We start from the raw sequence: 26,801 nt of genomic DNA on the forward strand, positions 1-26,801 counted from the left end.
TTTAATGAAGGTCATAACAGAGCTACAGTATGTCCAAAGAAGGGCAAAGAAATTGCTGGAGGGGATGGAGTCCTGTCTTCAGGACAGGTTGAGAAGATTAGGACTCTTCATTTGGCAAGTCCAAGCTACAAAGGACCATAAAATCATAGAGATAGAGGTAGAAGAGACCTTATATATTGTTCAGTCTACATTTTATTGCTCTCATGTCTTGTACCTGCTGATGGGCTTCTGTTATTTAAAATCAGAGTTAGGAGTAAGTTTGGCTAATGGAATTCATGTAGGCAGCTAAGAGAGGTATCTGGGAATTGAACTTTGTTTATTTTTATTCTTCCCATCCTAGGATACATCATGTATGCACTTTAGGGTAATATAAACCATGACCCTTGGCATTTAAGAACTGACCCCTCCTCATTCCATCTCCCACCTGGCCATGTACATGTAACACAACAAAGGCAAAATGGGAGAAACACCTACATTGCAATTCTAGGGAATTCCCACTACCTCTCCCCTAGTTGGAAATGGAAATTCTGCTTGTAATAACCCATCTCTCTACATTCTAATCACCAGGAATAGCCAGTCTGACAGGGAGAAAATGGGATACAGTGGAAATAGTAGCATGGAATCTGGAGTCAGAGGGGCTGGGTTTATATCCTGCATCTTTTGCTTACTACCTATGTGACCAAATCAGTGAACTTTCCCATGCCTTTGTTTTGCTATCTGAAAAATGAGGAGTTTGAGCTTTATGATCTTTGAATTTCTTTCCAATTTTCTTGATCTGTGATAATGTTTTATTCCCACTAACTCTCCTAAATAACATGATTAAATGCAGCTTCTTCCTGATACAAATCCTTATACAATCAAGATTTCCATTCCCCTCATTTAGTTCCCTGGTGCAGGTATTTCCAGTGAATCCTCCTATGTGAAACATGATGTTTGCTTCCTCCTACCTCTTTTGTCTACATTTCCTTCAGTATCTCATTCTTCCTACTAAATCAACACGTTTCCTTTATCTTTGAGGGAACTGAGGCCCAAAGACATTAAATAATTTGAGGTCACACAAGACTGAAGCCAGACTTCCTTTTGATCCAGTATTCTTTTTATGTCCAGGTGGAAATATTAGAGAAATATTTGCATAATGTTTATAAAGTAATAAATATTATTGATTAGGTAAATACAGAACATGTTTGCTAAAATCTCAAACAGAAATCTGTGCATCCTATCAAATAGCCTACTTTAATAAATGTTATTTACTGTCATTCAAAGTCTTCAAGAAACTGGATGGCTTCTTGTGAAGACATTTTATTTCCTGCTACTACTGCTGCTCTATCCTCCAAACAGATGACTAGAAATCATAACTGAGAGGAGCTAAGTCTCTCAATTCTAGACATTGGGGACATGTCTTCATTTTCATTTGGGCCATCTTTAATTCAGCAATTTACCACTGTATATACCCTCTTTACTACCCTCACCCCTTTTACCACCACTTGCTCCAAGAACAGTAATCAAATTAACACTGTGATTGCCTCCAGAAAGGACAAGTCAATAGATTGCACTACTGTTTTTCTCACCATCACTTCCTTCACTGGCTACTATGTGTTATCCATCCCACCCCATGAAAATGTAAGCTCTGTGAGAGTAGGGAATCTTGTTTTTATATCTGTATCCCCAGCTCTGGACACAGTGCTCAGCATGTAGTCGGTACTTAAATATTTTTGATTCATTCATCCTATAAAGATAATTCATCTTTCGTGGAAGAGTGAATTGAAGGATCATTGAATTCCTATCCCAATAAGAAATTCTGTTATACTACAGCAAAACCCTCCTCATCTTAAGTTACAGGTATGCTCAAGAAGAAGACCTGGTGTATTGCTGATATAACTCATTACCGGAAAAGGCATGGAATCAAGAAATAACTACATTCCTGAGGCCATAGCTAAGAGAGAATCACCCCAAATCCTGGGGGAGTGGCAGCAAGGCAAGAACCAACAGCTGCCACAACAATCTACGCCCACTACCTACATACAGCTCTTCATGGACCCAAACCTAGCTGAGCCTGGATTCCTCCTTGAAGTCCAGCCAAGTGATGAACAATGCTCAGTGCTGAGGAGTCTGGGAAGAAAAAATTCAAAGTGCCAAGTTTATTAGAGTGAGAGACTATCACCCTCACATTTCCATAGCCACATCCAACTTCCCTAGAGGCACCTTAATCTCCTTCCCAATAATGCTGGTTCCTAAAGGAAAGGAATGCTAAAGAAGTGATAAAGTTTGGAACCAAGTATTTGAAACTCTAGCTCCAAATTATCAACCTGGAAGCATAGGAACCAATAAATTTCATTTAAGTAGAGCCCCTTGGCTCAGGCTCCAGTATAGATCCCCCCAAAGGTTACATTTCCTTAAAGAAATGGCTGCACCCCAAATTCCTCTGTCTTATATCCTTATTGTGTGTATGCATGCAGAGTGAGCACACATATGCATACACGCACATACACACGCACACACACATGCTTGCACACACACCAATGGGCAATGAGTGTAAAGTTCGAAGCCTATGTCCAGTCTTGCTGATTCTTGCTTTCAGACTTTGAGAGGTTCTGTTACAGAGCTGCAGATGACAGCTCCCTTCTGTAGCAATATTATGTCCATGGGCCCAAGGAGATGCCCTTGTTTAGGAGTTATCTTTGGCGTCCGACTAATTGTAGTTTGGCAGTCTTGACTCTATGTGCCTCTGACAGGTTCCGCTTTCGAACATCAGGGTTGGTGATGAACTCCACATGTGACAAAGGGAACCAGCCCCTCTCCGCATCTGACAGCCTCATACCCTCCAGCCAACCTGGCAGCAGAAAGGGGGAAGGATTACAATGTGGATATGGGGAAGAGAAATTACTTGGACAGTCTTTCCCTCAGTTTCAAACCTGGAATTTTTTTCTAAACCACAGAATTTCTTGAAATGGAGGCCACCCAGCAAGGTGAATCATCCTACCTCTCCCCATCCAGTCTTCCAGCCTGAATTCAACAATATTTTTTTAATGATACTTAGTCTTCAGGTATTTTTTTTAAAGCCTATTAGCATGATGTCTATTACAACCTGCTTAGCTCTTCATAAACCTCCATGAAAAACCCTCTCCCTCTGTCCCATATCTCCTTCTTCATACCCATTCTTCTTACCATCGCTACTCTGCTGAGTCACCATCACCACATCTGCTTTCTCCAGGGCCAACTCATCATTCTCTCGAGGTTTATAAGAACGTAGACACTGAACCTGTGGAGAGTCTAGAAAACAGGAAAAGTGTGGAGGAGGCAAAGAAGGTGATTGTGACAGAGAGATGACCACAGATAGTGGAGCCTTCTTCCTGAAGCTGCTTCCCTGAGTCACTGTCCAACTACCAGCAACATGCGTCCTTCCTTCCCCATAAAGAAATGTGCTAAACAGGAAGGAGGACAAAACTCATAGCCATGTCTCAGACTTAGTCCTGATTGGGGTTTCTCTTTACTCTCTCTTCAATGGGCTATATAGCTGAGAGTACTTGGAATCACAGACTTGTCCCCTCTCTTAACTGCTGTTACCAGTCCTTTCTGAGCCTCCAGGATTTTGGATCTCACTCCTATCCCAATGCTCTGATCTCTTCCGGTACAATCAGGGTTCATCTTATACCTGACTGACAGTTTTCTCTTCTATCTTTCTCCCTCTCTCTATTTCTGTCCAGTTTTTACCAGCCCTCTTATTCTTACCATGACATTCCAAGAGGTCCAATTCCTCTCTTGGAGGAGCTAAAGCTGAGATCCAGCGAAGCTTTTCACTCCTAGAAAAAGAAAGCTGGGTTACAACTCCATCTTGAACATGAGAGGGTTAAAGATGAAAAAGAATAGCAGGGATAAGCACATAAAGGAGCACTGGTAGGATGTGAAGATTATCTAGTTACAAGGTGTAGGATAACGTCTATAAAAATGTCTTCTGGAACTCTGCTTCATTAAAAGTCAGCCAAGTACTTGAATTATGTTATCTGTCAGTTTCTAATTGCTCAACTTGTTTGCTTTTCATCTTCCTTTGTGATTGTTCTCTCTGATTGGAATAGCTGTATTTGAAAATGTGGGAATATAGTTAAACTTTCAATTATACATATATGAGCTATAAACTTTGTTGATTACACATTTTTCTAGTTTTATCACTCACTATTCCCTTAAATATATCTGTGCTCCTGCTCATTTAGCATATTTTCTGATCCTTGAATACATTTCTAATATTGTACCTCTATGACTTTACTCAAATTCTTCCATCCATTTGGAATGTTTGACCCCCTCCATTTCTGCTATCAAAAGTCTACCTATTAAGGCCTTTAGAATCTATCTCATTCTAAAGAGCTCCTTTGATAATCCAATTGGATAAAATCTCTTTTTCTCCTCTATAGTACATCCTATAGTTATTTTTATGCCCATCTTGATTTAGGAGATAACGTCATATTTATCATTGCATTCCTTGAAGTGCCTAACACACAATAGTTATTCAATGAATATTTGTTAACTTAAAAAAATTGGTAATGCTGTTCGCCCTACCCTCTGTAGACTTATGGATAGTTTCTTTTGTAGCTGAATTGATATATGCTTGGAAATACAAACATTATCTAAACAGAAGATCTGACTTTGAGAAAAGTACCAAAAAGATACTTTCAAAATAGTTACAATCTATTTCAAGAATATTTAGGAAGATTAACTGGCATTTTCTGGATTATTCATGCTACTGTTTCTAATATTGTGGCTAATCAATAGTTGATTGTATTAACATTCCTAAAGGACTCTGGCAAAAAAAAAATCACTAAACAAAGGAGAAGCACTTTCTTTGGATCACTTGTTTATGTAATTTAGTCTTAGAAGGCCAGTACTCCTAAAAGTTTCCTGTCAACATAAAAAGAATATAGAATTAATATCTCCATTTTGAAAGCCCACACTGACCAAAGGGAAATGAGGCTCTATAACATATATGAATATCCAGAAAGTAAAGCCATTCCACAATAGATAAAAGGGCCAAGAATATAAACAGTTATCAAAGGAATAATCAGAGAATTTTAACAACCACATGAAAGCTGCTCCATATTATTAATAAGAGAAATTCATACAAAACAATCTTTATCTTTCACTTCACATTCAGAAAACTGGTAAAGCTGACATAAAAAAAGTAGCAGTCAATGTTGTAGGGGTTGTGAAAAAACAGGCATATTACTGCACTACTGGTAGAACAGAACTGGTTGGACCATGCTGGAAATCCACTTTGTAAAGATTATGTAAAGAAGGCAAGTGAAATGCCATAGCTTTTGACCTAGAGATTTCACTTTTAACTTACACTTTTAGGAGGTCAAAAATATGGTCCTGTAGAAATTAAAATTAAAATTAAAATATTCACAGTAGCACTTTTTGCAGCATAAAAAATGTAATGTCTTCTAATTGAAAAAATACTAAATATTACTGTGCTATAAAAATGATTGAATTTTAAATATATATATATATGTGTATATACATACATATATATATATATATATATATATATTTAAAAGGAAGTATAGGAAGTTTGATATGATATGATCTAAGCGACTTTGTAAATTCTCCTTCAGTCAGCTCCTGCTTCATCAGCACTTCCTACTAATGCCCTCTTTCATGCTTTCCCAGTAACTGATCTCCATCTCACTGAGTCTCTGTGCAAAAGAGGAATTCAGCCTGGGTGCCCTGTGTGTTGTGCCGGAGAAAGAGACGGAAGAAGTTCTTGTGTGGTCCATGCAGCTTCATTTCACACTTCTCTCCACGTACAGAGGAAAAAGGGGCATGGTCAAATACCAGGAAGCGGTTGCCCCTGTAGAGAAATAAAGGGTGTTAATTTCATTCCATAGACTTCATTCTTTCTCATTTACAATTCTCAACCCTCTCCTACAAAGCTTCCCCAACCTGCCAATTCTTGTATGAGTCACAGAATGGCAGTCATTTGACTAAACAAATTCCTGGCTAGGAATCTGAGTCGGGATTAATTTGGTCTGGAGTTTTTCCAGGGGATCATACTCCATAAGTCAATGACCCTAAAAGTTAGCTGTGGGCTATCTTTATAAGCTCTGAATCAACTCTGATTCCCAAGAAGATGAAATCTCATTTTGAAGAAGAGTAAGTGGTATAAGGTAATTAAATGTGAGAACTGAACAACAATGGAGAAGAGGGAGCTATCTGTGAATAGTCTGTTTCTTCAATGAAATTTAAGGCAATATTCTAAACTGGGAGCACACACAGTGGGGAGGAGGAATTAGGGAAAGTTTGAAGAGGGGTGAAATAGTTTTTAAAAATCTTTAAGGTGGGTAGAAAAGTGACTTGATTAGGGAATTGTACATGATTTCTTTGCCATCAATGGGGCCAGCTGAGATTAGGTAATATAAATTTGCAGTGGACTGAGCCAGTCCCCTGGGTTACCCTCACTCTATCAAATAGAATCCTAGAACCTTAATATTCTAGAACTAATGCAGCTTCAAGACCTTTCAGATTAAGGTTGACCCAAAATGTTGCTAATTGTAGGGGACCCCCTATTCCAATCTTGAGCAGTAAATTACTGAACTTTGTACCTAGAACCATCAAGAGATGCAACTAATTGAATCATTACTCTGAGTTCTGTTTTAATTATTGAATTTTAACTTTAAATTCTGACTCATCACAGGACCTTATTTGATCCCTGGATCTCCTCCCTGTTTTATGACAGGGCCTTCCCAACAACACCATGAATTACCAATAGATCAGTGAAAAAGACCCTTCCTGGAATATATACCATCCTTCCGCCTCCACCCATTGTCAGACCAACTACAGCTGTCAATTCTACTCTCCCACCCAGTTTTCCTCCCTATCTTTCTACTCCATCACTGACTCTCTAGGTCGTGATAACAACAGGCAGTCATTGAAGAGATGCAAGTGGACAGGTCGAGTGGCCAGTTTCCTCCGTAGCCCAGGTGACACAGTGGACTCAAGTACTGTTAGCTCCCCACTCTTCACCAACCATCGTGACTGTGAGATCAATGGGAAAATCTATGCAGAAGGAGTAGAGAAAAAGGGAATTGTCATTGATAGGACCACCATCATATTCTTCTATTCTTTCTTCTTTCCTCTATATTTATCCAAAATTGTCATGCTACTTCTATTCTCTATTTATGCACACCTAGGGTCTCTCTTATGACCTTTTTTAAAAATCACTCCTCCCTCAAATACATAGAACACTGAATTCAGCTTGTGGTTCTTGTTTTTGTTTTTGATATTGATGACACAAAGTTTTCATGTTTGGAATTGGGAGGAAAGGTAGAAAGAACTTAACTACATATCTCAGTCTGTTAACTCTTGTCAAAGAAGAAATTAGAGGTTTGGGTAAGAAAAATAGGGTTCTATTTATTACTAGGAATTGAAGGATTACAAATGAGCAGTTTTCAAAAGGACATTCATTGAAAACTATGCTGAAAACCAGTTGTGCCATAATTAAGGATCTGGCAACAAGTCTGGAGAAGACCAGAAATTAAATTTAGAAATTGGAGGCAAGAACTATAGAGGTAAAGAGTGTTAGGGTTGGGAGGTTAGGATCAGGGTACAAAGAATTATCTGTTCTGGGTAGAGGGGACTTCTGAAATATAATGGTGTTTTGCATAGGAGACTCCTGCTAATAGTAATAATAATAATAACTAGCATTTATATAACACGTTAAGATTTTCAGAACACTTTTTATATTTTTATCTGGTTCTCATAACCCCGTGAGGTAGGTCCTATTATCATCTTCATTTTACAGATAAGCAAAGTTTAACAGAAGTTACGTGACTTAAGTAATTATTAGGCAGGATCTGAACTCAGGTCTTCCTCACTAGCAACTACCATGCTATATGCATGATTCTAAAGCAAGGAAGACAGAAGATGAAGGGGAGGAGGTATACCCTGAATTGAGTTATGTATCTTAGTTAAGGTTCATGAACCGAGGCTACTTTAGGATTTTGGCATGCACTGTTGTTAAACAGAATTCTGGTTAACTGTCCCAGTTATGGAGGGATATCAAGTTGTGGAAGGATAAAAATGTTGAAAGATGAAGGTTAAAGTATCAGTGCAGGTGAAAGCCTAAAGCCAAAAGTCAGTAGAATAGTGGTCAGAAGGTCACTTGAGATCTATAGGACCAGAAAGAGACTGAGGATCAGATTTAGAGGTTGGGAGCTGGAGGGGGCAGTGGGAGATTGGAGAGGCTCACTTTGCATTCAAACTCAATTTTCTGACTTAGGTAAATCAGTTCTTCTGTCCGTCGCATCCTCTGGACATTGTTATTGCAGTCTCGGATGAGCTAGAATGTTGGGAAAAGATAGGGAAATAGGAAGAATTATTAGATAGGCTTTGCCCTTTGCTCTTGTTGCTAAGAAAATTCTTTGCTCCAGAATCTGGAGAAATACAATATCCTTGCTTCATTAAAAAACTGAAATTAAGTCATTCTCTAAAATAGCAGGAAATGATGATCAGAGGAAAGAGATGAGAGCACATTCCCCTGACACAGGATATTTTTCAGTAGAGAGATTTTTATTCCATCTTGCCTAGTGAATAGGGAGAATTTGGGGATGGTAAAGTGTGTGTGTGTGTGTGTGTGTGTGTGTGTGTGTGTGTGTGTGTGTATGTGTATGTGTATGTGTGTATCTGTATGAGAGTAAGACTAAGACAGACAGAAAGATAGATAAAGATAAAGATAGAAAGATAGAGATAGAATATCACACATAATGATGTGAGAAGATGAGGCTTCATGGAATAAGAGAATGATGGATGTAAGGCAAAGAGAGTCAGACTATCTGTCACAAGAATAGTCATCTCTAATCATTCTGGAAAATAATTTGGAACTATGACATCAAACTGTGTATACCCTTTGATCCAGCAGTCTCATTACTGGATCTGTATCCCAAAGAGATCATAAAAAAGGGAAAGGACCTACATGTGCAAAAATGTTTGTGGCAGCCCTTTTTGTAGTGGCAAGGAACTAGAAACTGAGTGGATGCCCATCAGTTGGGGAATGGCTGATTGAATTATGATATATGAATATAAAGGAATATTATTGTTCTGTAAGAAACAATCAGTAGGATGATTTCAGAAAGGCTTGGAAAGACTTACATGAACTGATGCTAAATGAAGTTAGTAGCACCAAGAGGACATTATACACAACAAGATTATGTGATGATCAACTGTGTTGGATTTAGCTCTTTTCAGCAATGAGGTGATTGGGGCCAATTTCAAAAGACTTGTGATGGAGAGAGCCATCTGCACCCAGAGAAAAGACTAGGGGACTGAATGTGGATCACAACATAATATTTTCACCTTTGTTGTTGTTGTTTACTTGCTTGTGTTTTGCTTTCTTATTTTTTGCCTTTTGATCTGATTTTTCTTGTGCAGCATGATAAATGTGAAAATATGTTTAGAAGAATTACATATATTTAACCTATATTAGATTACTTGCTATCTAAGGGAGGGAAGAGGTGGGAGGAAGGGAGAAAAATTTAGAATATAAATTTTTGCAAGGGTGAATGTTGAAAATTAACTTTGCATGTAAAGCTATTATAAAAAAAAAAGACACATCCCAGTACCTTTGGATTCGTGGCACTAGACTAGGATGAAGAAGAGATGCAAGTAGACAGAGCGAACGCCCAGTTTCCTTTGTAAGCCAAGAGGCAGATTGGACTTAAGGGCTATTAGCTTCCCACTCTTCACCAGCTATTAAGATTATTAGATGAGTGGAAAGGAGAAAAATACAAAGTTAGGGACTACTCACCTCTTCCACGGCATGGTGTGCTTTTGTGGCCTCTGCTTCTTCTGGGGAGCCAGGCTGTGTCCTCTTAAGAATATTCTGTAGCAAAGGAACCCCATAGTTCAAAGCAAACATGTGGTGGAAGGGCAAATGAAATGGCAAAGGAAATAGGAAGGAGAGTCTGGGAAGAAAATCAAGGATTGGGAAAGGACAAGATGGGGCACAAATATGACATTAGGCAAATAGGAGATGATTTACATCACTCTCAGAGTCAAGAGTGGTTTGAAATTAGTGACTGGTACATTAAGAGAGGCTCAATAAGGAGACTTAATATTTGAGGTTGGATCTTCAGGATTAAAAAATCAGGAGGGAAGAGGAAACCCAAATTACCTGGAGCAGCAGTTTGAGGCGGGTGATACGCTGGAAAGGCAGTATGAGAAAGGACTTTAGGGAAAGGCGCTGGCAGATAGGGTCACTTTCTAGCTTATCCAGGACTTCCCGGAAATTACTGTTGCTGCTCCTGTCATTAACACAGAAAGGGTATATTCAAAAAAAAAATGAGGACTATGGGGGATTGTCTGAAGGAACTGAAGTATGATGTGGAAGGAATGCAGGGGCATAGACATGCATATTTTGGAGTTCCTAGAAACTTCTGGAAGCTGAAAGTCTCACAGTAACTACAAAGTATACTTTGTATAATTTGGTATAATTTGGAAATTAGGAGGTTCAATAGGGTTTTGAGGAGGAAGTATGACAAAACAAGTGAGAAAAAGTGGTCTCACAGAAGACGTTGAAAAGTGCGCTCCTGATAAGTCTGGTTGGTGACATAAGGTAGGTAGACACGCCGGAAAGCAGGTGCATGGGTCAGGACCACATCACAAACATGGAAGGTAAAGATGTCATGCTCGAAGTTCTCTTCCAGGTCCGAGAGAAACCTGTGGTTCCCCACCCCCCCAAGATGATGTGAGAAATTTGGCTCTGAATAGATTAGTCAGAATAATTCCTCCAATCATACTATTTCTTAAGCTGACTTCTCTCTTCCAGGTACTTAATTCTCTCTCTTAGAACTCCTCAGATCTCTTGGAGGTCAACCCAGTATTTAAATTGCCTTGTATTTCTGCTTTCTTCTCTCCCTATCTCTGGAAACATCCTGATCTTTGAGGAATAATACGGAATAATGGAAAAAGATATTTGGGTTCAAATACTGCCTCTACCGCTTACTAATAATATGACCTGGGGAAGTAATTTAATTCAGTTTCTCATCTGTAAAATATGGGTAAGAATAATTGTGCTTCCTTTGTAAACCTGAAGGTGCTATATAAATGCAATCTCTTATTGAACCCTCATATTCTTACTATGGTCAGAATAGAGAAAGCTTTGCTAACAGAGAAGAATATTAATTTTTGCAAATCATCCATGCATAGGAAACAACGGGAAGTGATTTTGGAGGAGAGAAATCTCACATGGTGCTGACATCCCGCACATCTTGTAGACGAGAAAAGAGCCAATGGTGGTCCTGGTTAGACATTGTATTCCGGAGTGGTGATGAAAGCTGGAAATGGTCTACAGCCACATGAAGACTTCGCAGATAGGAAGCTTCTGACATGATAAGTTCAAATTTGGCCTGGAGAAAGATGGGAGAAGACTAAGTAGAAAGGAAGAAAGCTGAAGAAATTAGTAATTGAGAGGGGAAAAGATGGAGTTGGATAGGGATGAGGCCTCTACTATTTAAATAGAATTCTGTTAAAGTCCCTTTGCCCTCTGCTCTTAGTCTATTTCCTTCCTCTAAGACTGATTTCAAACAAATACAAGTTTGAGAAGCTTAGTAGCCTTCCACCTAAGTCCAACATCACAGAAAGGAAGATAACCTGAAAACAGTTTAAAAGCCCCTGATATAGTCAAGTAAAGAATTCAGAGAACCTAGAGTAAAATCTCCAGAAAAATGTCACTCTATTCTCAAGACTTCAATATATTACATCTACCTATCCCATGGGCAAGTGTAAGGAAGAAAGGAAAGAAGTTATTTATTAAATACCTACAGTATGCCAGGTACATATGTGCCTTATACATATTATATGATTTAACCCTTACCAATTATCCTTAGAGGTATTATTATCACTCTCATTGCTATTGCTATTATTATCTCCAGGTTATAGTTGAGGAAACTGAGGAAAAGAGAGGGTAAGAGCACATAGCTAGTAAGTGTCTGAGGATGGATTTAAACTCCAGGCCCAGTGATGTATTCACTGTATCTACATTCCAAATACATCCCAGAGATATATCTATCCCAAATAAAGGTGTGTACAGATGTCATAACTGGTCAGCAATTAGCCCCCTGCACTACATTAAGTCCATTTGATAAACACTTATTGAATTGAATTTATAGGATTTCTTTAGTTCGCAAAACAGTAGCAGTTTGGGACTGAGACATACAAAAGGCTTCAATTCTGTGACCATTCCAATCCAAAATCAGAAACCAAGATCAATCTCACCTTCTTCTATAGTTTAAATGCAATATTCTGCAGGAACTTTCCCCCCAGTTCTTTCAGCTGCTACAGCCTTGACTCTAAGGTTACTTCGCTCTCTGTATATATATTTACACACACATATACATGCACATGCACACACACACACACACACATACACACACACACACGCACAAATACAAACACTTATTTATTTGCTCATTCATGCATTTATATGACATTTTTTCTCATTTAAATGTGAGCTTCTTGAGGGCTTTCTATCAGTATTTCTTTGTATTCCTAGTGCTTAGCACAGTCCCTAATATTTAATAAGTGCTTCATAAATGTTTCTTTTTGTATTGATTAATAATAAATTAACATATGTAAGAGGAGAGGAAAAGTAAAGATGGTAATAGCTTGAATATAATTTAAAATTCTTCAGAGGATATCCCCATGAGCTAATGGATGGGGATCCTGCTCAAGTGAGCAGAGAGCAGGGGAGGAGGTTAATAGCAATCTTTATTTCCAAAGCCCTTCTCCCCTGTCCCATCCCTCCATTACCTCCTGCAGCTTTTGGTTCTCATGAGTCATAGAGAGCAGTATGGTGCTATTGCGTACTCGGGGGATGTCCTGCCATAAAGAGGCACTGGAAGCAATAGAGAGGCGCTGAAGATAAGAGTCTGTGTTTACTGACTTTCGGGGCTGTCGGGGTGAAGCTGGGCTGGATCCTTCAATCAGGCTGTCTAGTCTCTGTTGGCTTTGTATCTCCTTGTTTAGAGCCACATCACTATATTCCTGGTAAAGCAGATGGGCTGGAGAAAAGGAGGACAGAAAGGAACAAGAGTAGAAAATAGGATGTGATTAAAAAGGAAAAAAAAACCCCACAAATTTAGAATGAATCCATTAAACTTGGCCTGAATTGACTTTCAACTCTGACTCCCAACGATACTCATCTCAGCTTGGGTTCACTGCTTTGTCTCAAAGTACTCACAGGAATTGATGAACTTGGAGCAGCGCCTGGTAACACTACCCATCACTTCCCTTGGTTTCTTCTCTCTGTGAAATGGACATGGTCAGTGGGTCATTGGCATCATTGGCAAGACACATTAATTGGATAGATGGGATGGGATATTTGATTATTTTATCCCTCTCCTTAGTTACCATCCATATGCTCTAGAGCTGGGATTGGGAACCTTTTTCATTGAAGGGCCTTTTGAATATTTCTAGCATCATTTATGGGCCATACAAAATTATCAACTTATAGAATTCAACCAGTGAAAGGTTGTATCTAACTTTCAACTTACCATCCAACCTGTGGTTGCCTTAGCAAATAATTTCACAGGTCTTTTATGGCCTGAGGGCTGGACATTTCCCACTGCTGCTCTAGACAAATGATGAAATGAGATCTGGGTCTTGTTAGAATATTTCTGAAGCCCCTATGAATCCAACAGGAGATTTTCAGGGAGATAGTTCATAGGAACAAGATTCGGGGGAAAGGTAGACCTACTTGTAAGTCCAAGGAGTATCCTCTGTTTAAATGTTTCATTTAGAATCCTGGTGTCAATAATTTACCCCTTCCCCCCAACCATGGATATATAGGGATACTGAGAATTATGTGGGCTCAGAAGGAGGAACTTTTTTGGGTTCTGGACCCTAGTTATCCATAAACTAAAATTTTGAAGGATGCTTCAGTATCCTAAGGAAAGAGATTGTAGATATGTATATTTGGGGGAGGGAAGGGTTCTTTGCAAAGAACTCACCGAAAAACAATTGTATCTGAGGGACAAGGAGGTTTTTCCATGGGGGGGCCTTCCCCATCTGGAAAAAGAAATGGGGAAAATTACTTAGATTATAGGGATTTCAGGGGACAATTTCACAACAGAACAGTATGGAGGTTAAGGTCCCAGAAAGAAAAACAGTACTTGCAAAAGGAGTATGATAGGACCCTGATTCTCTGGCCACCAAAAACCCCCAACAAAAACCCTTCAATCAATCAAAGGCTGCATTATTAAACCTACAGTATTCACAAAGTAAAGGAAGCAATGACAGCCCATGCAGGTTTTTTGTCATGGTCAAACCTCTTCTGAAATATTGAATTTATTTCTTGGCAAACTATATGAGGCAGGAAACTGATAAGCTGGCACCTATCCAGAAGAGAATGACCACTAAAGATGAGAAGAATAAGAACCCTGCTATAAAGGATCAGTAGAAGGAATGGGGATAGTAAGCTGAAAGGAGAAGGGTATGGCAGCTGTGTTCCAAGGATTTCACATGGAGATAGCTTAAACTCTTGTTTTATTTCAGTGAGCAATAGTAGTAGGACCATTGGTTAGAGGCCCCAGAGAGGCAGATTTCACTTTAACATGAAGAAAACCTAACAATTAGAATTCTATAAAAGTGGAACAGGAACATTTTAGAATAGTAAGTTCATTATTCTTGGAGGTCTTCAAGTGGTGAGCACTAGTTAGGGATGTTTAAGAAGGTATTCTTGCTCAGGCCTGAACTGAGCTAAATTAATGGGCTCTCCTATAACTAACACACATTCTCTCTCTTTCTCAGTATCTTTGCTTCTGTCTCTTCCTCTTTTTCTCTCTTATTTTCTCTTTCTGATACTCTCTGTGTGTATCTGTTTCTGACTGTCTCTCTCTCTGTGCTTCTTTCTCTTATTCTCTCTGACACCCACTTTCTTTCTCTTCTTGTCTCTTCTTCTTTCTCTCTCTTATTCTCTCTGTGATTCTCTGTGTGTATCTCTGTCTCTCTCTCTCTTCTCATACTCCCCCATCTCCCCCTCATTTTTTTGGAATTCCTATTCAGCTACAGGTTGAATTAGATGAACTAAGAGTCTATTTCAACTCCAGGATTCTTTGAGTCTAAACAAGCAGTCACCAAAATATGTCTGAATATAAATAGTAATGGGAAATCCACTTAAAAATTTTCCTCTTCAAGAAACAACACAGAATCCTGAGGATTCAGAAAAGATGCAAATAGGAGCCAAGTGTTCATATCTGAAGGAATGAAGAAAAGCAAGAAGGATACTGAAAAGGAAAGGAATTTGAACTAGGATGAGGGTAGAATTGTTAAGAAATACAAGATAAAAGAAAAGATAAGAGGGAGAAAAAGAAGCAAAAGCATTATAATGAGGTTAAACAAATACTGATGTACTTTGTACATTGGATATGTCACTGACAAGCATTACACAAGTGTAAGTCCCATGCTGATGATGCAAAGGGAACGGTATCTATGTGAAGCTTTTTCTGATAAGACAACCCTAAAATGGAATATAGTATAAAGCTGGGTTATAAAGGAAATGGGTGATATTTTTTGTTCTCTGGGTATATAGAAGAAAAAAAGAGATGGGAGTTGAGGGGAAGGTTGGGTTTATGTTAACATGGAAACTTGATCAAGCAGGAGAGAGGAAATTTGGATAAAAGGAACAATAAGAAGGGAGTTCTGGTTCAGTTAAGTCAGAATCAGACGAAGTAAAAATCAATAATGTGTTCTAGTAAGATTGAAGGTGTAAAAATCAGAGCAACTCTAGAATTAGAATTGGAGCCTAGATAGTTCCTATGAGAGAGGAGCTGATATAGTGGATAAAGGGCTCTGCTTGGAGTTTGGGATCTTTGAAATAAAATCTAGCCTCAGACATTTCCTAGTTATGTGATCTTAAGCAAGTCACTTAATTACTATTTGCCTAAACTTCTTCATCTTCAACCATCTACTATGGTTGATAAATGAGACAATGACACTTTATAAATCTGTGGTTTGGGAGCAGGTAAAGAAAGAAGCTAAAAATCATGGAGAGTAGAGAAAAGGTATTGAGGATGCTATTAATGGAGAAAGAAGAAGACAAAATGATGGAGGATGAGATGTGAGAACAAGAAACTATGTGGGAGAAGATGGGGGGTTATGAGGGAAAAGGCATAAGAGGAAAAGATGAGGAGAGCAGGATGTTAAAGAGAAGATAGTCTCAATGGGACCTGCAGTATCTTCTTCAAACAGCCCCCCAACCTTCTTTCAAACTCCTCCTGTGACTTGACTGGGCTAATGTGCAGGATGGTGGCCTTTGCATCACTCACCTAGGACATCCCCAGGGAAGATAGATGGTCTGCGCAAGCCTTGCCGGTTCCATCCCTTGGTCTTGTTCTGCCCTTCAGTAGTACTCTCTGAGTGCCTGCCACTCATTTCCAAAAATTTCCCAGGATCTTTCCTGTGTGGCCAGCTGGATGATTTCTCCAAAGGTGGATGGCTGGGTTTCCCTGACTGCCGCACCAGGCCTCGATCTGACCTCCGGGGCCCATTGCTATTCCCCTGAAAAGCTCCTCTGCTCAAAGTCCTTAAAGTCCCTTCTGATTGTCCATGTTCCTCCTGGATTCCTCCCAGGATAGAATGCTGTGGGTCCTGGGTCATGGAAGGGGTTGGGGAAGAAGGACTCCCCAGAAGAAAGTTAGTCATGTTACTGAAAGCCAGAGGAGAAGTCATCTCACTTTTATTCCTGTCAGAAGAGGTCAAGGAGTCTATTGGTGTGTCCATATCTGGAGGCCAGGAGGTACGTCCAGCAGGGAGAGAAGAAAGAACTTCCCAGTTCCCTCCAGATACCTTTGAGGAGCTAGGTTTTGACCTCAATTGATCTCCTGCATCCATAATTGACCCGTGAGAACTGCTGCTTCTCCACTTAGCCTTTGGGGGCAGTGGAGGTGGCTTGGTGTCAGTATCCAAAATGGGAAGGGGAGGAAGTGGTTTGTTTTTTCTGGTAGATGTGAGAGGGTGATGAGGGGTCATGACTGGGGTAGGGGGCAATGGCTTATTGTACCTCTGAGTGTGGTGGGAAGTGTCTGGGACTGGAGTAGAAGGTAGAGGTCGGTTCTGTCTTGTCTTAGCAGGGATAGAAGGACCTTCAGGGGAGCCAGGTAGCACTGGAGCTAAGGGAAAGATGGGAGGGTGGCTATACCGTTTTGGGGCAGGGGGTTTGGCAAGATGGCTACTATGTCGCACCAGCAAAGGATGACTGTGTCGCTCCCGTGCTGGGAGAGGGGGCACCAGTTCATGTAATCCCATTTCCACCATGGATGAGGAAGGAGGCGAGCCATGGATAAGTCCCTCTGAGAGGAAGGGTTCCTTTTTTGATAGATATCGAGTCGGGCTTTGGGTAGCACCAGGTCTTTGTAAATTTTGGGTAAATTCTTGAAGTTGATTCAAGGAGGAAGGGTCAGAGGAGGGTTCTGGCCTAGCCTGCTCCTCCCTTCTTAAGATGTCAACACTGTGGATGGCAGGTTCAGAGAGTCTGTGAGCCAGTTCTGAATGATGGAAAGAGGTTGGATTCTGGGCCAGATACTGAGGCTGCCCTGCCCCATAGGAACTTGGCGCAGAGTTACTCCCATGGTATTGGATAGTTTCCTGAGAGGATTCTGGGAGGGTTAGGGCACTGGCCCACTCAGATTTGGCAGGTGGTACCCAAGGAGCCTCTTCAAGGGAGGATGTGTGGAGAATGTTTAAGGCAGCATCAGAGTCCCAGTGGTGAATAGAGAATTCTTTATCAAAGGAAAATGATCTAGAGAGTACTGGTAGAGAGGACAGGGGTGAAGAATCTCTTGTAGGAGAGAAAGTAGGGGGGCAGGAATCTGATGAGGTGGTTGTGTTGGGATCCATCTTAATGGAACTGAAAGGCATTGAAGTCTCTGTTCTATGAGCTATGGCAATTGGCCTTGGAGGTGTTGGTTTCTTCCCCAAGCTAGGCATGGTTCTGTCTACTACACTGTACTCTTCCTCCCAGCCATTTTGCTCTTCTTCTTTCTCAGAATCCTCTCTGGAAAGACTCGGAGGAGGGATGGACTGGAAAGATCCTGATGATCCCTGTCCAGGCCTTGGAGCAGAGTCTGGGCAGGAAGAGGACATGGAGAGTTGAACTCTAGAAGACTCAGTTTTCATCTCTTCTTGAGTCTCAGATCTTGTGGAAACAGGATCTCTTGGGAAAGAACCCCATGAAATATTGGTGCCTGGGACAATTTGGGTCAATGGGAAGGGAATATAATGCTTCTGAATTTCTTCATTCTTGTTTCTCCTTACCACTCCCTCAGCTTCCAATGTTTCTCTAGTGACAGTCTCCTGTTCTTCCTCAGCTCTCTCCTCTAGCTTCCATGGCTCTTTTACAGTGTCTTGTTTTTCCTTACTCTCCTGCGTTATCTCCCCCTGTTTCTCTTGATTCTTATTATAATGATCTGCCTTTTTTTGTTCATTCACCAATCCACTTGCTTGATTTTTCTGCCCTTCTACTTTCCCATGATCCTGCTTTTCCACATTCTTATCTCCTGGGTATCCTTCCCTGTGATTTTGATCTTCTACCTCCCTATTAAATGTTTCTCCTTCTTTTTTTCCCTTCAGAACCAAATCAACCTGTCCTTTACCTTCTTGTCCTTGTTCTTCTCTTTGTTTTTGAATACATGTTGCTGTTTCCAGTTCCTGCTTTCCTGAAAGTCCATCAAAACACTCCAGCTTCCCCTGATCTTCTAGTTCCCTCTCTTCCTGCTTCCCCTGTTTCCCTGGATCCTGGGTCTCCTCTTGTTTCTGATGTAACAGCCCTTCTTGCTCTCCTTTTTCCTTCCTCTCTTGAGGCTCCCCCTCTTGCTGGGCAGCTCTTCTTTCTGCATCACAGATCAGACTGTTGGGTTCTTCAAGAGGAGAATGGGGTCTAGCTTCAATGGAGGAGGGAAGAAAGATTCCTTTCTTTACTGTTTCACTGGCTTCTGATCTTTCTTTTTCTGTCAGAGGGTTAGGGAATTTTGGCCAAGATCCTACTACAACCTTGCTCCTTATTTCATTGGGGTTGGGGCCAATGTCGAGGCTAGCAGCCACAGTGGGGCAGACAGAGCTCTCTGTGGAAATCAAAGGTGTATGTCCCTCTTGGAGGCCTTGGGACACTAGCCTTGAAGGTCTCTGGATTCGTGAACTTGCAGTTATAATATCTCCATTGTCAGGCTCCAAAGCTGGAAAATCTTCCTGGGAAAGAATACGTGGTATCTCTTCAGTTGTGCTCTGATTACTCTGATCTCTCTTTTGAACCTCAAAGACATCATCATCCTCAGTCCATTGCCAGGCAGAGTCTTCTGTCTCTGCTTCTTCAGGTTCTGAACCAGGAATATTCTTCATAAGGGATATTGGAAAGATATGGAGTTCCTCCAGAGCAGGAGTTGGAGTAGAAGCTCTACGAGGAGGCCCTTCATCCTCCATCAGGGCTGATTCCTAAAGGGAAAGAAAGGTCAGTACTTTCCAATGGAAGCCAAAACTGGGGAGATCTGTGCTACTTTTAACTATCTGAGTTTTGGATCCATTTTGGATTGGATCTCAGATTACACTTATATAGGGAAATCCAGAAAAGGAAACTCCCTCTACTACTTAAGGGAAGCTACTCTTCTTGCAACCTTGAAGAATTACCTATGGCAATGGGAGGAGGTTAACTGACCTGCCCAGTCAGTTACTGACAGAGTCAGTAGGTGTTAGAGGTGGCCCTTGAATCCAAATTATCATGATTCTGAAACCAGCCTATGAAATACTGCCTTTTATTGGGACCATAAGGAAGAAAGAAAGGAAACTTTGTTCTATGTTCCCTGAATGGTCATTTTTTTCAAGGCTAGAAATATCCAGCATTGTATGTCCTCATCATCCAACCCACAATGGAAGTATTCACATCCATCATATTAATTTTCTCCTACCCATTCTTCATTACAAATCCTGTTCCTTCCCTGCAATTCCTCTACATCAGACTTTTCTTTCCTCTTGCTTAGATTATTGTAATAATTTCCTAAGTAGTCTTCCTATCTCTGACATTTCTTTCTTTTCCTCTAATTTATTCTAAAGACAGGCAGAACAGTACTCATCCAAAGTATCACTACAATTATATTATTATTTAAGAATCATCAGTGATCCCTCACTGCCTAAAATCCAAACTGATTATCTTGGTACTTAAGACCTTATATGATTTTATCTCATTTTACTTTCCTGGCCTACTACTTCCTTTCATATCACCCTATGCTTTACTTAAACTGATGTACTCTCTGGCTGATCTCTGAAATTTTTTGCCTCAGTATCAATACTCACAGCATTCTTTCCATGTAGCCAGGGCATTTCCCATCAAAAGCCTGTCAAAATTCTGCCTTCCATTCATGACTCTTTCCTTCATTTTCCCCCATCATAAGCAATTATCATTCCTATGAATCCCTATATAGCATGTTAGCCATTCCTTTCTTACAGAATTTATCATTATTTACCTTGCTATTCTATATTGTGTTCTCGTATCCTTGATGACGCTTATCGGCTCCCTTATAAGACTTTAGAATCCTTTAGAGTTATGTCTGTGGCTTATTCACCCCAACCCCCCTACCGCCCCCAACCTAGTACAAGGCCTTGTACACTTCAGGCACTCAAATGAACACTTATTGGAACAATGACCAAATTAATGGACAATTATACACACTTGGATAGGTAGTAGAGTCATTCACTAGCTCTTTACATCTCTAACTATCCAAATGTGAAAGACACATGTAAGTAAGTACACACACTGTTTGGTATATAGGTGGATATCTATCACCTATTATTTAATCCAGTTCATCAGACATGTTTTAACCACTTATTATGTGCAGGAGACACTGCACTGAATATAGGGGAACAAAGACAAAAATATGAAGTCTATGATTAAATTCTACTAAGGAATAAATAAGAAAGTACAAAAAAAATTATCACGGAAGACATTCTGTCTGAGAGATGCTTTGTAACTTTCCTTTAGACAGCTGGAAGGGGATCATTTATAGAAGTCAGGCTCAACATCTCAGGCAAGGACCAAAAATGTAGAAATCCAGTTCAAATGGAAGATCACAAAAGATAACCAATATAAAATGCTTTGCAACACCTTTAAGAGATACATAAGTGCTAAGTATTATATTATTAGTTCAGAATCGCAAGGCCATTATCAGATATATATATGTATATACATACATGTATATATATATATATATATATATATATATATATATATATATATATATATATATATATATATATATCAGACCTTAGAGCAGAGAAGCCAGAGAGCCTGAAATTTCACTAAGATTCCAAGTAGCAGGACTAATTGAACACATCACCAACGTGAGAAGTACCACCTTGGAGTTTTAAATACTAGATTGCACTTAGTTGTACATCCTCCTCAGGCTAGCCCACACTTGAAAGTCAAATTTGCTCACTCAACCTGCCTGCATCCTCCCTATTAAGGAGCAGACACAGAAAATGACACAGCCTCATCTACACACAACAGGGCCCTGAGTAATCTCTAGACACATAATCTTACATACCCACTAGACAAGACTCTATTCAACAGGAATCACCACTCTATCCTTCCTCTTGGTATAGGGTTTGGCATGAAAACCCAACGTTTCACTGAGAAATATAGGAATGTTCATGATCCATATCCATATATATCATAGTCATATAGCTAGATCAATAGACAGACACCTGATGGGAAATCATTCTTGAATAGCTTACAGACACTGGGTAGAACCTGGTCTCTATCAATCCTACAGACATATCATATAATATTGCTTCACTCAACTCACTGGCATCATATGGAGATAATGAATGATGATTTTGTCAACTTTACTCTTCCTTCCTTCCTTCCTTCCTTCCTTCCTTCCTTCCTTCCTTCCTTCCTTCCTTCCTTCCTTCCTTCCTTCCTTCCTTCCTTCCTATCTATCTATCTATCTCTAGAGTGTGGATCTTTTTATCCTACCAGCCTACCAGGAAATCAACCAATAAGCATTTATTAAATTCTCATTACATTCCATGTGTTTTAGGTGCTATATTAGGTATTAGACATTTTCAGACAAAAAATAATCCTTGCCCTTAAAAAAAAAAACTCACATTTTACTGAAATAAAAAACATATATTCACATAAATGTAGACAGAAATAAATATTGTATATCACATTAATAAAGGGCCAAAAAATATCTGTGATTTGAGAATGGACTTGAAAACTCAGTGAGTCAACTGCGTGATATGGTAGTCTTTCCCTCACCTCCCAAAATGTGATCATGGGCTGACAAATGAGAGGAATAATGATAGAAAATAAAGAAAAAACAAACTCATTCTACTCTGTTCTGGCTAGAGCACATCTGGGCCATTATATTCCATCTAGGTCACAATAGTTTGTGAAGGGTAGCTATAACCTGATGAACATCCAAAGGGAGCACCAAATTGATGAAGAACCTTGAGTTCATAACACAAAAATTAGAATATGAGCTTAAGAATCACTGCAAATGCCTTCAAATAGACTAGAAATATGCTATTTTCTTGGAGGTATATAGAGAAAACTGGCTTTAGAGTCAACCATCTTGAGTTCATATTGTACTTCTGTCACTAGCTGTGTAACTCCAGGCAAATCTCAGTTCCTCAGTTTCCTAATATGTTAAATAAGACACATAATCTTAAATAATTACTGGGCAGGACTCTCTCTATTCAATAGGAATTGCCACCAGTGTGGGTGATAAGGACCCATCCTCCCTCTCAAGGTATTGAGTTTGGCATGAAAACCCAATGTGTCATTGAGAAATATAAGGATCTGACACACAGTAGGAACTTAATACATGGTTGCTGATTGATGGCTGGCAATGAGCATTTATTTAGCATTTTAACATTTTCAAAATGTCTTACAAATAGTATCTTCCTTTATTCTCACATGAACTCTAAGACCTAGGTACAAGCATTATCTTGATTTTACAAATAAGGAAACTGAGGAAGACAAGTTAAGTCATATATTTAGGGTCACATAGTAATAATAACAATAATAATAGCTTTTATGTAGTGTCTGCTACCACAGTGCCAGACACTGTGGTAAGTGCTTTATATTATCATCTCATTTGATCTTCATAACAATTATTATTATCCCCATTTTACAGATGGCAGACAAATTCAGTGACTGGTCCAGGGTCATATAAATAGTAAAAATATGCAGCCAGATTCAAACTCAGATATTCTGGACTCTAGGACCAGCCCTCTTTGCACTATACAATCTAGCTGCTTCCAATGATTGATCAGATGCGGGAATTGGGGCATTTAGCTTGAAGAAGAGAACAGTGAATTAAAACAAAATAGCTGTCCTCAAGTATGTCATATGAAGGGGAAATAACCTTCTTTTACTTGATCTTTGAGAGGAGAATTAGAAGCAATTTATGGATATTGCAGTCAAATTCAGGATTGATGTAAGAAGAAATTTCCCAATGATTAGAGCCAATCATAGGTGGAATGAGCTGCCTTAAGAGATAATGGTTTCTCCTTAACTGGAGGATTTTAAGCAAAGGCTCAATGACCACTATTTCAAGAAATTTTTATCAAGAATACTTTTTTGGGGGGTATTCATTGGACTAGATGGCTGTCAAGGTCCCTTCCCACTGGAAAAACTTGTGATTTTGTGAACCCTTTTCATAGATACCAAATATGAAATTCATACCAAAGAAACCAAAAATGATAAATGCATTTGCCAATCCTTTTACAGGTGCCATGTGCAACTGTGCTTCTATCTAGAAGCTGTTGTACTTAATATGGTCTCCATATGCCTCAGAAGTCAAGGCCATACTTCAGGCAACCAGGTGACTCTTTCACTAGAAAAGATAGGATCTTCCAGAAACTGTGATCAGGTATAATAGTCTCCAAAAACCCAAGTTATTTCCATATCTTTATGAGACAGAGGCTTCAGAGTAGAGCTCTGATGGAAGACAATAACCATATTAACCCAGAGTTTATGGAACCACACCCATTTATAAGAAAAGAGGGTATATTTTTATCAACTGCAAAAAAGAATACTTTGGCTATATATCCTAATTATAAATAGTTGATGATTGATTGGCAGTCACAGTACCTAGAGAAAACAAAATGATAACCCTTACATAAACCACAGATATCACATTATACATTCCATATCTGCTTCTTAGATTCAATTGGCAAAACACTCCACACACACCATCAGGGTAAAACTGTCCTCATTAATTTTATTTCACACATACTTAATATGTCACATTGGTCAATACCTTATATTGGATGCCAAGGGTGCCAATCTATTTATATGTTGTCTTTTCCATTAGAATGTAAGCTTCTTTAGGACAGGAAAATTTTGCCCCTTTTGATTTCTTGTACTTTATACAGTGCCTGGAATATAATTAATAATTTCTTAATAATACTTGCTGATTGATTGGTTAATTTAGCTCACATTTTATATGCCATGGATATTACTGCTCCCCAGCTATTCTCAGGAAATATTGCATATGACATTGCTGGCATCACCTACCCAATAGATCCTACACATGGCATTTCTATTTACCTCATTGACCCTATGTGAGATAAAATCTCTCAACATCTGACATATATGACCTATCATGCACATCTGCACACCTGGATATACCTGAATTTATCACACTGTCCAAGTCTTAAAGGTGAATGCTGCTGAGCCAGACTGCCTGGTCCTCAATTAGATTCTGACACAGCCCTATTCACACAAAAACACTGATAATACAAATCCTTCCATGTCTTAGGGACATCCTGCTCTATTCCTCTTCTGTGCCAGTATCTTTTGTATATATACATTCCTCTCTTTATCCTCATGCACACTTCATACCTGCAGTGCTGAACTGTTCCCTCCAAGGATCCTCTCTCACAACTTCTCTGGCTTAAAGAAGGATTATTTCTATTTGTATCCTTTAAGATGATTCAACTAACTTATTGCATGTTAAGGCCTAGGCCAGAAGTTCCTTCATCTCCAAGGTATAGAGTTAACAGGAAGTTTGGGATATAGGCTGGTACAGAAGAAAGGGCCCAATAGTGAAAGGGTTTGGAAATAATAATGTGGATTAATGGATAGAATGGTATAGTGGGAGTCTGGAAGGCCTGACTTCAATTCTTGCCTCAGATACTGACTAGTCATGTTACTCTGGGCAAGTTATTTAACCTCAAGATGCCTCGATTTTCTCATGAATAAAATGAGAGGGTTTTACTCCATTGTCTCAAAGGTCCTGTTCAGCTCTAAATTTATGATCCTAAGATCTAGGGAAAGTACTACAATAGCTGTCCCTCCCTCAAACAAATTCTTACTTAAGAGTGCAAAAGAAGGCACCAGAGGGAAGCAAAGGAGGAAGGAAACCAAGAACAAAAATCCTCCTCCCACTACCACCACCTCTTCCTTCTCTCAATTTATCAGGGACAACAAGCCAACCTAACCCTGGCCAGAGTTCACTTTCAAGAAGACGGGAGGAGTTACGTGTCTGGAAATGAGAATCCAAGGCCAGGCCGTGGACCCAGTATTGGACTCTTGTCAGACTCATTGCCCAACGAGTGTCTTCTTGGAAGTGGGCTACTAAGTAGGCTGGCTTGTGTTTCTGGAGAGGAGGCTTGGGAGGAAGTACATTTGGGGAGGAGTTTCCAGAATTTGGATTTGGGGAGGGATGGTTAGAAGAAAGTTGGTGGGACGGGGGAGGGCTTTCTTTTCTAGTTGAAGCATCCTCATAATTGAGAGGGAGTGTCGCGTATGTGTGTTCCTACGAATGTTTGGGTCTTGGTTATGTGCGTAGGTATGTATTTATTTGGAAGAAAGCTCCAAGTGCGGTTAAGAAAAAGAGGAAAATGTTTCTGGGGATAGGGTACTTTAGGACTTCCTTATTGTGGTGGTTAGATTTCTAGTGAAGGGATTTTGGCTGCCAGGATTCCAGGTAGGAGCTCTGATTTCTGGGGTTTCTGAAAAGTCAGAAGCTCAGAATCGGGACAACATTTCTACGTAGGGAGCCTTGGATCACTTTTCTCGGACTGCAGCATTTCCTTTCCATTCTCCTTCTCTTCCTTCCCCAGGGGACTTACTCACACACCTAAAACTGTTTGCCTATGTGCCCAGCCCTCCATTTCCGGAGTCAGCTCCCAGGGACCCAGCTGGGAAGGCCTCCTTTCCCCACCGTTCCCCACTTCCCCAGAAGCCCCACTAGAGCTCAGCCTGAGCTGGGGGCAAGGGAAGAGGAGGAGGGCACCCACCTGGTCAGTGTCACATGGTCCGGGCTGTCTGGGTAGAAAGATCTCCACTGGGGTCCCAGCTCCTGCCGGCCGTCCCCGACTCAGGCCCCAGCCGCCCCACCCGCCTAGCCTGCCCCTCCCCTCCCAAAGCGGGAGGGATCTCATTCTCCTAGGAAGTTTCAGGTGAGGCAAGCCGGGACACACCTTCCTGGGGGTGGGACGGGACCCATCTATGCTGCGGCCTCATTGGTGTGAAAGGAACCAGGCGTCAGCTCTGGAAAGTGGCTGGGGCCCCAAGAGCCAGGGGAGGGGCAGGCTGTCTAGGGAGGGAACTAGTGAAAGGAGGAGAAGTCTGGTAGGGCTGGGAGCAAGTAGGGTCCAGTAGGGAGATGCCGGCAGCGAAGTGGGACAGAACATGGACCAAGTTGGAAAGGAGAAGATCGCAAAGGAAAGACCGAACTCGGATGGGAAGTGTGGGGGGTGGGGGTTGGGAAGGGCAGGGCTCGGGCAGCGAGGACCGAGCTTGGAGTGACGCCGAGGCG

The 26,801-nt window shown here is 40.3% G+C and overlaps 1 protein-coding gene across 2 annotated transcripts; it reads right to left on the minus strand.

Annotated features, from left to right (window-relative positions):
• Positions 1-297: 297 nt before the first annotated feature.
• On the minus strand, positions 298-26,439 carry ARHGEF5 (Rho guanine nucleotide exchange factor 5). 2 transcript variants are annotated; one of them, XM_052000357.1, is made up of 16 exons: positions 26,281-26,356; positions 24,297-24,414; positions 16,308-19,467; positions 13,992-14,049; positions 13,223-13,287; positions 12,793-13,043; positions 11,230-11,390; positions 10,549-10,701; positions 10,157-10,286; positions 9,791-9,865; positions 8,237-8,326; positions 6,887-7,044; positions 5,678-5,839; positions 3,730-3,800; positions 3,166-3,270; positions 298-2,830 (listed from the first exon to the last, which is right to left on the minus strand). In XM_052000357.1, the coding sequence occupies exons 3-16, from the start codon at positions 19,453-19,455 to the stop codon at positions 2,673-2,675; spliced, it is 4,785 nt and encodes a 1,594-aa protein (XP_051856317.1). In that variant the 5' UTR covers positions 19,456-19,467; positions 24,297-24,414; positions 26,281-26,356; the 3' UTR covers positions 298-2,672. The 2 variants fall into 2 exon arrangements, with proteins under 2 accessions (XP_051856317.1, XP_051856316.1); XM_052000356.1 differs by lacking the exon at positions 24,297-24,414 and having other exon boundaries at positions 26,281-26,439.
• Positions 26,440-26,801: the final 362 nt, after the last annotated feature.

The sequence above is a fragment of the Antechinus flavipes genome, chromosome 5 (assembly GCF_016432865.1).
Source record: "Antechinus flavipes isolate AdamAnt ecotype Samford, QLD, Australia chromosome 5, AdamAnt_v2, whole genome shotgun sequence".
NCBI classification, from domain to species: Eukaryota; Metazoa; Chordata; class Mammalia; order Dasyuromorphia; family Dasyuridae; genus Antechinus; species Antechinus flavipes.

Coding starts and splice junctions, on each gene's coding strand:
- ARHGEF5 (XM_052000356.1), bottom strand. CDS start 26,424: ATGAGATCCCTCCCGCTTTGGGAGGGGAGGGGCAGGCTAGGCGGGTGG. Junction 13,288..13,991: donor TCAGATACAATTGTTTTTCG/GTGAGTTCTTTG, acceptor TCCATTTCACAG/AGAGAAGAAACCAAGGGAAG. Junction 7,045..8,236: donor AAATTGAGTTTGAATGCAAA/GTGAGCCTCTCC, acceptor CCTTCTGCATAG/ATTTTCCCATTGATCTCACA.